The 12,604-nt window shown below is 39.0% G+C and overlaps 1 protein-coding gene across 1 annotated transcript in view; it reads left to right on the top strand.

Annotated features, from left to right (window-relative positions):
• The first annotated feature begins 55 nt into the window (after window positions 1-55).
• ARL9 (ADP ribosylation factor like GTPase 9) overlaps window positions 56-12,604 on the top strand; it is a 14,700-nt gene continuing 2,151 nt past the window's right edge. Inside the window, exons 1-3 of the mRNA XM_023532128.1 lie at window positions 56-66; window positions 4,942-5,132; window positions 10,986-11,161. Of these exons, the coding sequence (XP_023387896.1) occupies window positions 56-66; window positions 4,942-5,132; window positions 10,986-11,161 (378 nt within the window). The remainder of the gene's footprint in view (window positions 67-4,941; window positions 5,133-10,985; window positions 11,162-12,604) is intronic.

Genomic DNA, 12,604 nt, shown 5'->3' with positions numbered 1-12,604 from the left:
GACCCTCTTATATGTGAGCGATTTATTATGGCATAATACTTCTTGAGCTCTTAGAATGGCCTTTTGGTAAGAGCAACATATTTATTCCTTCTGAATATATACCCCATTACAGGAATAATTGTTAGTAAATTTATTTAGGATTTTATTAAATTTCTGTGGTGAAGGATAATCATTTTTTAGGTTTAAGCTACAGAATCTTGGTGATAATTATCAATCATTGAAAATTTTGACCCATAGGCACAAAGTGAAATTCACATTTCTCTATTTAGTCATTATAATTGTCAGTCATTGTTATTACCAGTCATTACTAAGCAACTGAAACATCAGTTCAAATAAGTATAAACATCTACATTCTTTCTAGTAATTATTCTTTCAGACAAGTCTTTAACCAGTGACATATACACTTTGTATATATGTGTGTGTACATTTATAAAAAACCAATATGGATATATCCATTCACTGTGGCACATTTTAAAAATAAAATATTGTAACAGTGAGTATGGACTAAGGTGTTTTGGTTGTTGGCATTTTATAGAAGACTTCCTGGATAATATATGAGAATTTTTAAAAATAATCTAAAAATAATCTCCTGCTCCTCCCAGCAAAGCCACGAAACTAATGGAATTGAGAGAACCCAGTTTTAACTTCACTGAAAATTCATTACGTTGAGATGTGTATGTAAATGAATTGAGCAGACATTTTTTAAAAGTTATTAAGCACAGCATTTTCAAGATTGGTTGGAAATTGTTAACCTTAACAACTTGCATCACTCAAGTTTTCTGGATCCTGCCATTCATTCATTGTTCCTCACAAGACTATTTCAAACAGATTTGATGAACGAAAGTCAGTTGATTGTAGTAAGATAATGTTAGATTGTGAAATATACTATGGTCCAATTGAACAAAATAAAAGAACCATCCATATACTTCTCCACCAGTTTAAGCAACCCTACACGACCTTTGATAAATCCCAAAGGTTTCCTAATTGGCTACATACTGGATCATTGGGAGCAACTAGACTATTTTTAGTTGTTCTTTTTTTTTTTTAAAATACCCAGCTTTACTAGTATCCATGATCCTGACAAACTACTAATTTACTCTCTGGAGAATTTTTTTTTTTTTTTTAACCAAAATACGACAGGAATTTAAAATAGAGAAACTTTCCGTTCCCCTAAGCATCTTGGACAGCAACCTCTAGACACTACTATAGTTAAGTTGGCACGAAGAGTGGAAAGATACCCAACTTCACTTTACAGGCTTGCTAACTGGGGAAAGGCGAGGAATCCTCTGGGGACTCTGGCTCCTGAAGGGTTCTCCTGGTCGGAAACAGGTGAGCTGGGTGGGCTCGGGGATGATGCGGGAGACGTGGGACACAAATCTGGGTCCGCAGCAAGTCCTGTCTGGGACATCCTGCCTAGTCCGAGAAAGTTGCGCCATAGTGTGCCCTCCCGAGGATATGGCACCTGGGAACGCTTTTTCACGGATGATCTGCCCTGCTGGTGTTTCCCAAATCCCGCTGCCAGGCCTGCCTTTGGCTGGGCTTGACCTTTTCTCTATCTCCCCCGCCTTCCCCTCTCCAATCCACCTCCTGCTTTCAGGTTCCGCGAAAATGCAGCATGCAGCTCCCTCCCTCCCCCAGCGAGCGAGCGTGAGATGACGGCCGCAGCCCGCGCTCCCTCAGACTGGCTGCGGCCGCGGTGACTGTAGGTGTGGTCTATGCCACCTGGAGCTACGTCTCAGTCCTGTGCCACACGCGGGAGCCACACCTGCCGGGACTCAGGGCCACGGCTCCAGCGCGCGGGCGCGCGGGAGAAGCGAAGGAAACAGGGGCGTGAAGATGGAAAGGGTGAAAACGAAGAAGAAAGAAAAGGGGAAGGAACCAGAGAAAGAAAAAAGTCGAGAAAAGGGAAAGGAAGAGAAAGAGAAGAAGAAGGAGGTGGAGAAGGAAAAAAATAAGGAAAAAGAAAAAGAGAAAGGGAGGGAGGAGAAAAGTAAGAATAAAGAGGAGGAGAAGAGGAAAGAGCGGGAGACAGAGAAAGAGAAGGAACAATTAAAGGGAAAAGAAGAGAAAGAGGACAACAACAGCCTCTTGGCAAAGCCCCTGCTGGAGCCGCGGGTAAGAGACCGCTGCGGCAGACCCCCACCCCCGCAAGGCCATTGTCGGCGTTCAGGCCGGAGCGCCGGCTCTGTTACGTCTGGGACCCCGACCGATGCAGGAGGGAATTGGGTTTCGTTTGGGGCTTTCTGGGGATAGAAGGAGATATGCCAAGCTTCGAACAACCCTTCTCTAGGCCCTTCTCCCTGGACCCCTGCCCACCTTCACCATAACCCTGACCCTGTGTCCCAACCCTCACTGGGTCTTGTCTTAAAGAAGAGGTCTTAGTTGGTCTTCACCCGGACTCTGAGAACCGCCCTTCTCCGGCCCCATCCTCTGTCCAGCACTCAGCACTAGCTCACCGTCCATGACAGGGAAACCCACCTCAAACCATCGCTGCACACAGACTCTTTCTCCATGTTCTCTCTGTTGAATAAGTTATTTTCTAGGATGTGTTGGGTTCCTAAATTTGTGCAGAATGTTTTTTAGGGCTGTCTGGGCCTTTTCTATGGGCGCTGTGGCTACGGCTTCCGTTATTTTCAGACCACCTCTGTCTAGAAGGGACTGTCAGAAAGATTTAACTGAAATGTCTCAGAAGCCAGGCACTGTAGTCACAAAAAGTCAAATACCTGTAGGTTCCACTTATATGAGGTACCTACAGTAGTCAAAAATCATAGGGAAAGGGTAGAATGGTGGTAACCAGGGCCCCGGGGAAGGGAGAATGGGGAATTAGTATTTAATGAGTACAGAGTTTCAGTTTTACATGATGGAAAGAGTTCTGGAGATGGATGGTGATGATGGTTGCACAACATTATCAATGGGTGTATTTAATACCACTGAGCTGTATGCTTAAAAAGGATTAAGATGGTAAGTTTTATGTTATGTGTATTTAACCACAATTTTAAAATGGGGGAGTGGTAGGGGGAAGAGAGAAAAGCCAGACATTATTTGGATCATGTGGTGGGTGCTGTGCTCCTGAAGTTCTTGGACTCAGAGCTGCTTCCTTGTTCTAAACAATGTGAATTATTAACATACATTTGATCTCTGGTAAAACAGACTGCATAGATCCATATATAGTTAAAGGATTAACTTTTGACAAGAAACAGTTGTGTTCAGAATCACATTCTGTGTCTGTTTACAATAATCTCAGCTTTCCTTAAGAGATTATAAACATGAAGGACCGTGTATTTTGGACTAAAAAAATAAGAAAAATGTAAAGCAGCAATACCTGCTGAATTTCTAAATAAGGTAGACTTGAGGGACAGTGATGCAGTTGGAAAGGGAGTAGGTAACTGTTTTTATTCACAATATTTCACAGGATCTAAGATCCTATTATTTTTAGTACCTCTAAGGAAAAAAAAAATGCTTCCAACCAAAATAAGACATACCATGGATGTAGAATGCTTATTTCAGATATGTTAAAATGTGAAAAAAAAAATTATTTTGAAATTGATGGAATATTAAGGTAGCAGGAGTCTGGTCATTGATGGAGATAATGAGGGGGACACAATCCACCCCCTGCAGCCATTACTTGGTGCCACCATTGCTTTAAAGCATAAAGTTTTAAAGCATCCAATTAAGTCTTTTTTGTATATCAAACCACTCTTTCTTACCATCACACTCTCAGAATAACATTATAATATTTAGGTGCAGATGGGAATGGGGAAGAAAGTGGGGATGGAGATAGAAAACATCTATGCAAATAACATCTGCTTTAAAAAGCCATCAAGAATTCACTCCAAAAACAAATATGTACTTTTCCGATTTCTGTTATTTACCAGTCTTCATAAATCATACTCTCTATACAAATCTCGGTTAGACCAGAATTTGAAACACCTCACTTTCACATAAATCTCATTTAAAAAGAGAGAGAAGTGGGACAAGCATTCTCGTGCTGTTTAGGATCACTTTTTATCAGAAACTCAGTTTAATGACAATGTTTATTGTTCAAGCAAAAATGTTTAAGATTATTGTTTTTTTAAAACCAGTGCCACTGAAGACATTTACTAGTATTTTATGTGCATAAGAAACTTTAGTAGGCTGTTTGGGAAGTAGAATTGAGTTCCTGTGAGCAGTCTGGCTGTATTGTTGCTCATTTATTACTGTTTACCATTGATGTTTGTACCCTAAAAGCCACTTTTCTCAGCACTCTGAACTTTCTGTCTTCATACCAGCCTGCCCTTGTTGTCCCTCAGTCATTTGTCATAAAAATTTAGAAGGCTGGTATGTTGGTTATGTGTTTCTTTCTTAAGTTTACATCTAGTTCAAAAGATTTTAACTTCAGGTTTTAAAATAAATGCTCATTTGCAATTGGAACTGGTTTAACAATTTCTATAATCTTAGCCTTTTCATTTAATTGTGATACTTATATTAAGACATATAAGAGGAAAACTTACATTAAGAGCTTTTAATCTGGTGAACCAATTGGGAAGACAAGAGAGATTAAAAATACAAGGTTTTAGATGCTTATATGCTGAGTAAAAGTCAATACATGGACCATGAAGGTCTGAAGATCCCAAACAACAAACTGAATTCTGGTGCAAAAGCTCAAGAAGCAAAATGAAGTCTGAAAATTGGCCCTGTGTTCTCTGGCACCTCCCATAAATTCTGATACATATAAAGTATTTATTTGATAGATTGATCAGGAGTTGGGGATTGAGAGGGGATGTATGATTAATTTCACATAACTAATGGCTGATTATAAAATACAAACTGGTATAGTTTGTTCTAGGCCTCTTAAGTGTTTTGTGAAATTTTATTCTGGTTAACAATTCCACAAAGATACTGGGTCCTACCACAGGCAGGTACACTGCCAGGAACCAGGAAAACAAGGCCCTGATAGCATAGGCTTATTAATTTATCTTTTGTTTCACAGGAGAAAAATAAGCAGATCCTAGTGCTGGGCCTGGATGGAGCAGGAAAGACCAGTGTTCTCCACTCTCTAGCTTTAAACAGAGTCCAGCACAGTGAGGCACCCACTCAAGGTTTCAATGCAGTGTGCATCAACACTGAAGGCAGCCAGATGGAGTTCCTGGAGAGTAAGCCTTCTTTCTCATTAATTACAGGATAGCCTCATTTTGTTAATCCTTAATCTAGACATAATGTTTTCGACATTGGGTCCTTGTGAAAAGTAAAGTAACACTGGGTTAGATTTTCCTAGATATTTAGAATGCGTGTGTAGTTTGATATTAGGCTGAACAATGGGGGAAATCATGTTGTGCTCTTTTTATTTTCTCCTTTTTGCAGTGGCGGCAATAAAGGGACGTTGAGAGGAATGTTTTACACCTCCTCCTATAATAAAAGCCTCCCTCTTCCTTTACTACCCGTAATAAACATGCAATCTAAGTAAATACAGGGTGCTTCCTTCTCTGCAAGTGCAGCTATAGACAAACGCCAAACTTCTTCTTGTAACCAGAGGGCAGCCCGGAAGCCCCTACTCTGTGAAAATTCTGGAGTCGCCACCTCTTTAACATTGCTGTTTCCCCAAGTTGCATAAGATCCTCGTCTTTTTGTTATATATATTTTTTTCCTGGATGATTTCATTCATCTTCTTGGTATTAAATACCATCTTTATGCTACTGACTCCCAAATTTATCCATCTAGCCCAAACATATCCAAATGTTGCCTCACATATCCATCCAGTTGTCTAATTGGCCTTTCAAACGAACATGATCAAAACAAAATGCTTGCTTTATCTCCATATCTGTTCCTTTCCCTATAATCTACTTGTCAGTACTCATCAAATTGCTCAAGCCAGAAAACTGGGAGTCAACATCGATTACTCTTTCTGTAACCTGACCTCTAGTCCACAAGACACTAATTTTTTCTACCCCTAGAACAAATCTTGAATTTAATAGTTACTTCCTTTCCCACTACCCGTATTCAACTTGGCACCTCCATTGTCTCTGAGATTACTGCAATCATCTTTTTAATTTTGTTTTCATCCAGTTATGAGGAGAAAACAGTGGGCAGAGATTGGTAAACCTGTAGGCAAATTTTTAAGACAAAAGCATTATTATGTTTTTTTTAAATAATATTTTTATTTTTCAATTACAATTGACATACATATTATAATACTTTCAGATATACAAAGTGGTGATTAGACATTTATATAACTTACAGTGATCACCCTGATAAATCTAGTACCCATCTGACACCATAGTTATTACAGTATTATTGACTATATTCCTTATGCTGTACTTTACATCCCCATGACTATTTTATAACTACCAATTTGTATTTCTTAATTCCTTCACCACTTTTTTCACACATCCTCCCAACCGCCCTCCCATCTGGCAACCATCAAAATGTTCTCTTTATCTATGAGTGAGCTCGTTTTGTTCATTTATTTTGTTCTTTAGATTCTACATATAAGTGAAATCATATGGCATTTGTCTTTTTCTCTGTCTGACTCCACTCAGCACAATACTGTCCATTTATGTTGTTGCAGATGGCAAGGTTTCATGATTTTTATGGCTGAGTAATAGTCCATTGTATATATACCACCTCTTCTTTATCCATTCATTCATTGATGGACACCCAAGTTGCCTCCATATCTTGGCTATTGTAAATAATGCTGCAATGAATATATGGATGTACATATCCCTTCAAAGTCGTGTTTTGGGTTTCTTCAGATAAATACCCAGAGGTGGGATTACTGGGTCCTTCTTTGTCTCTTATTATAGCCTTTGTTTTAAAGTCTATTTGTCTGGTATAAGCATCACTACCCCAGCTTTCTTTTTCCTTTACATTTTCATAGAATGTCTTTTTCAATCCTTTATTTTCAGTCCGTGTGTGCCTTTTAATCTCAGGTGAGCCTCTTATAGGCAGCATATGTAAAGGTCTTCTTATCCATTCATCCACCCTATGTATTTTGGTTGGAGCATTTCATCCATTTACATATAAAGTGATTGCTGATAGATATGTAATTATTGCCATTTTATTATTCATATTTTTTTCTTCTTCTTAAAGAAATCCCTTTAACGTTTCTTATAATACTCGTTTGGTAGTGACGAACTCCTTTAGCTTTTCTTGTCTGGTAAGTTCTTTATCTGTTCTTCAATTCTAAATGATAGCTTTGCTGGGTAGAGTCATCTTAGTTGTAGGTCCTTGCTTTTCATCACTTTGAATATTTCATTCCAATTCCTTCTGGCCTGCAAAGTTTTAGCTGAGAAACCAGCTGACAGTCTTATGAGAGGGAGCTTCCTTGTAGACACTAACTGCTTTTCTCTTGCTGCTTTTAAGATTTTCTCTTTGTCTTTAACCTTTGGCATTTTAATTATGACGTGTCTTGGTGTGGGCCTTTTTGGGTTCATCTTGTTTGGGACTCGCTGTGCTTCCTGGGCTTGTATGTCTATTTGCTTTTCCAGGTTAGGGAAATTTTTCCATCACTATTTCTTCAAATAGGTTTTTAATTTCTTGTTTTCTCTCACCTGCTTCTGGTACCCCTATGATGCAAATGTTGGTATCATTAATGATATCCCAGAGGCCCCTTAAACTGTCCTCTTTTATTTTGTTGTTGTTGTTGTTGCTGTTCTGATTGGGTGTTTTCTGCTACCTTATCTTCTAAATCACTGATTCGAACAATTCATCTAATCTGCAGTTGATTCCCTCTAATGTATTCTTTATTTCAGTTATTGTATTCTTCATTTCCGACTGATTCTTTTTTATGTTTTCTACTTCTTTCTTGAAGTTCTTGCTGAGATTATTGAACACCTTTATAACCAGTGTTTTGAACTCTGCATCTGGTAGATTACTTATCTCCATTTTCTTGAGTTCTTTTTCTGGAGCTTTGTTCTGTTCTTTCATTTGGGGCATGTTTCTTTCTCTCTCTATTATGGCTGCCTTTCTGTTTGTTTCTTTGTATTAGGTAGATCTGCTATGTCTCCTGGTCTAGGTAGAGTGGCCTTATGTAGTAGGTGTCCTGTGTGGCCCAGTGGCATAGTCTCCCTGGTCACCTGTGTCAGGTGTTGCAAGTGTGGGTTGTGTTTGCCCTCTTATTGTTGTTGAGCCTTGGTTGCTTTTTGTACATCAATGGGAGGGACTGACCTTCAGGCTGCTTGGTTGTGAGGATTGGTTGTGACTACAGCCCAGGAGCTGTTGTGCAGGGGCTGACCTTACAGAACAGGATTCACTTTAACAGGGCTCTGGTGCCTGCCCAGTCTGCCCTTTAGGTGTGTCATCTGAGGTGGCAGCCTGGTGGTGCTCCAGCAAGGTCCAAATCTGTCCACTGAGTATGCTGACCCTGGAAGGGGCTCTGATACAGGACAAGTTCAGCTACTACCAGTGCCCTGCCCAGGTCCACCTGCCATGAGCCACAAATCAATCCACAGATATCTTCCACCTGCACTGGCCTTGGAGGTGCTGAGAGGGTCTAAGCTGCAAACTGAGGCTGGCTGTAACTAGTGCCAGGCTTAAGGGTGCTTAGCAAGAGGTACAAGCATGCCAAGGGCAGATGCTGCTTTTTGGGGGTTTGAAAACTTTTGAGAGATTTTAGGAAAGTCTGCAACATGAGCCAAGGTAGGCCATCTGTATGGAAAACCCACTAGAAGTAGCTTGGGTGGGCCCACAAGTTGAGTGGAGCAAGGTCTCACGAAATCACTGGGGCAGGGCAACCAGTGTTAGCCAGGTTGATGGAGACTCAGATATGGTGGCTACCTACGTTTGCACATGGGGAGCAGGGAGGGCTCAACAAAGTAACAGTGAATTCTACCAGCACTTCTGTCTGGGAGAAAGCTGCCCCCTTATCCCTCACCCTGAAGCCAGACAATTTGGTTCCTTGCCATATGTCGCTAGAGCCTTTCAAACTGCTGCCCCAGTGCTGGAGCTCAGAGCAAGTGAGTCCATTAGCAGTAAGACCATGTATGGGCCCTTTATGAGGCATGACTGGCACTCCCACAGCCCTCTATCTCACTCAGGCATGATCCCCTCTGGTTTTCACAGCCAGAAGTTGTGTAGGGTGGGGACCCCTCACTTCTCAGAGGGGGCCTCTGCAACTGAGGTATCTCTCCCGATTTTTAACCCCACACATGGGTTTAGGCATATCTGTCCCTCCTTCCAATCTGAAGGTGGCCTCTTCTGTATGTTCTTAATTATAGGACTTCTCTTAAGCTAGACTTCAGGCATTTCTCAGATAGTTGTTCTATAGTTTAGTTGTGATTTTGATGTGGTTGTGAGAGGAGGCAAGAGCAGCTTTTACCTACTCTGTCATCTTGACTGGAAATCTCAGAAGCATATTATGAATAGAGATTTCAACTTACACTGAATCTGTAGAAGAAATAATTATTTTGACCAAATAAATAGCTAAGAAAATAGTCTCGATATATAAAAAGTAAAAAGGAAGTAAAGAAGGATCAAACTAGGGGGAGAAATGGACCATTAGAGTGAGGGAGTTCATCATATCTTTGTCAGTTATTCAGATTGAGGAGAAAAAATCTGCAAAGGTATACAAAATTTGAACATAATCAACAAGTTTGATCTAACGGACAATATAAAATTGTCTAATTAGATATTTCAGCTACATCCAGAAGATAAAATATACATTCTTCTCACTCATGGGACATTACCAAAATTGACCACTTACTGGGCCATACAGCAAGTCTTAACAAATATTTCAAAGAAGATGCATCATACAAAGCATGTTCTCTAACTACATTGCAGTTAGAAGTTAATAACTAAAAAATAAAAATCTCCACACAAGTAAAATGTCACAGTGTCACAAAAAAATGGGAAGCAACACAAATGTTTATTTTGTTTAAACCAAATATGTTTAAACCATTTGACTTACTCAGATTATACAACATTCTTTTAAAAAATTAAAAATGAAATACTTCAAAGAATGACTAGCCTCAGCTCTATACAAAGGAAAAACAAAGGAAAGGCAAATATAGACCATTTCTGGTTAGTATGTTAAATCTTTTTGTTAAGTTTCTAAAACAACAGTCTAAAAACTTTTTTTGTAAAGGGACAGATAGTAATAATTCAGGCTTTGTGATCTACATGGCCTCTGTTGCAACTACACAACACTGCCTTTTGTAGTGTGAAAGCAGCCATAGACAGTATGGAAACAAATCCACATGTCTATTCTGATAAAACTTTATTTGTAGACACTGAAATCCAAATGTGATAAAATGTTCACATGTCATGAAATGTTCTTTTCCCCCCAAATATTTAAAAATGTAAAATTCATTGTTTGCTTGTGGGCTATACAAAAATAGGCAGTGGGCTCTATTTAAACTGTGGGTCATAGTTTGCTAACTCCTGTCATAAGAGAAAAATAAAAACTAAATTCATTGTGTATATAATATTGTCATTAACCAAAAAGGTTCTTCTGGGAAGAATCAGTAGAATGAAATAATCCAAAGGCACTATTTTTCTGAGGTAAGTATTCCTGAATGTCCACGGGATCATATTAACTCTCAGTGCAATATTAGAAGAGAAATTAGTTCCAGGCATTTGGCAAAGGAAAAAAATTGTGCAAGTGAGGCAAGCCGATGAATTCAGTTCAATTAAAACTTATTTTAGAGAAATATGTGTTTTAATCCCCTGTCCCTGAATTATTTTAGTAGCCTATTCCTATTTTTTGAGCTATAGCTGATAGACATGCACGGGCCGCCATGGCTGCTGTGCATAACAGATCAGGAAGCTGTAGTACTTAGTATTTGATGCTGACCCCCCATGTTCCAGAATGCATGAAATACTTGTGGAGGATAAATATTTCTACCAACTCTTTCCCCAGTAACATCTCTTTGTTTGTTCTCAAGTGGTACACTCTAACACAGTGGTATTAGAACACCCGCCTAGTGTTCAGAAATTATCTAAATATGCCTTTTCTGCCTATGTTGGTGGATGCTGCTGTGATTTTTTTGTCTTTGTTCTCTACTATTCTCTAGTTGGTGGCAGTGAACCTTTCCGTTCCTATTGGGATATGTACCTGTCCAGGGGGTTGCTGCTGATCTTTGTGGTGGATTCAGCAGATCATGGCAGATTACCTGAAGCCAAGAAGCATCTTCATCAACTGATTGAAACAAACCCAATCATCCCTCTGGTTGTGTTTGCAAACAAGCAGGTAAAAATCTTTGCAAATAGAAATTGTGCCCGATAGTTTTATTATTAATACCAGAAATACAAAATACCTACTTCTATTAGCTAGGTATTAAACAACATGCCATATATTCAATTTATACTTATTAGATCCACTGGATTATATACTACTTGAGAATAGAGACTAGGATTTATCTTTGTGTTCCTTGTAATGCCTAGCATACTGCCTTGGGCATAGTACTCCAACAAATATGTGTTAAATTTGATTCAGTAAATATTTACTGATTGTTGATTTTGATAAAATATTTGTGTCTACCATATATAAAGAAGTTAGACTGATCTGAATTTATTTCATACATATGCATTAAAAATATTAAATATCCATGGAGAAATTTGAACCCTGTGTAGTGTTAGTAGGAATGTAAAATGGTCTAGCTGCTATAGAAAACAGTATGGCAGTTCCTTAAAAAATTTAAAATATACTTCCCATATGATCCAGCAGTTCCACCTCTGGCTTTATACCCAAAAGAATTGAAAGCAGATATTTGTATACTCATGTTTATAGCAGAATTATCCCTGATGGGCTTTTATCATTACAAGGAGCCCCTCCTTTCATCCAAAACTCTCCTCCTGTTTACCTCCTCTCCAAATCCATCAGGGAATTTATTAACTTGAGACACTGTCAACATGTTACTGGATCCATTAACATGGTTACAAAAGTCACTGTAAGATATAGGACTAAATGAATTCAGGAGTAAGACAGGCAATAAATTGGGATGACCGACATCCAGAGAGTAATTAACTCCAGACAGATGCCATGTACAGTACATCAGGAAAAGCCTCACAGTCTCCCAGTGATGGAATCTGATAGGTTCATATTGTTGCAAGAAAAAAATAACGTGATGTTGGATTATGTTCAAAGATTTAAATATGATCCCCTATAGCTTAGGAATAACACTATGAAACAATAAAAAGCCAAATGCAGTTTTAAGAGTGAAAATGCTAAAACTTTTGCAAAGGACTTAAAAAGTATAGCTAAATCTGTGTGTATTTAGGAAAGAGAATATCAGAGATCATTTATAAAAATAATTCCTGATGTTAGAAAGTCCAAGAGGTATGTTTTGACCTTGCCATTTGGACCTCAAGAAGGTTATGACTTTGCCATGCAGCATAAGCGCAAGCTGTCTCCTCATTTTAATATCTTCTCTCTCTGCCTCTCCTTATGGGTTTCCCTCCTTTTAGCCTTCTCCCTCTCTTATCTTGTCTTCTTTGTTTCCACCACCTCTCCCCTCTTGGCTTACTTCTTATACCACTTTATTTTCTAAATCCTGCTCCCTTCTCTGTCTCTCTCCATTCCCCAAAATTTGATCCACAATTTTTTTGTTCAGTAAAAATAATGGTCACACACACACATACAAAAAATCTCAGAGTGGCAAATGCTGTAATCAATAAAGCATATGGCAAAAAT

Source organism: Pteropus vampyrus, unplaced genomic scaffold (assembly GCF_000151845.1).
Source record: "Pteropus vampyrus isolate Shadow unplaced genomic scaffold, Pvam_2.0 Scaffold77, whole genome shotgun sequence".
Classification (NCBI taxonomy): Eukaryota; Metazoa; Chordata; class Mammalia; order Chiroptera; family Pteropodidae; genus Pteropus; species Pteropus vampyrus.
The sequence above is the reverse complement of the archived record's forward strand: the minus strand, read 5'-3'. Positions and strand labels throughout refer to the sequence as shown.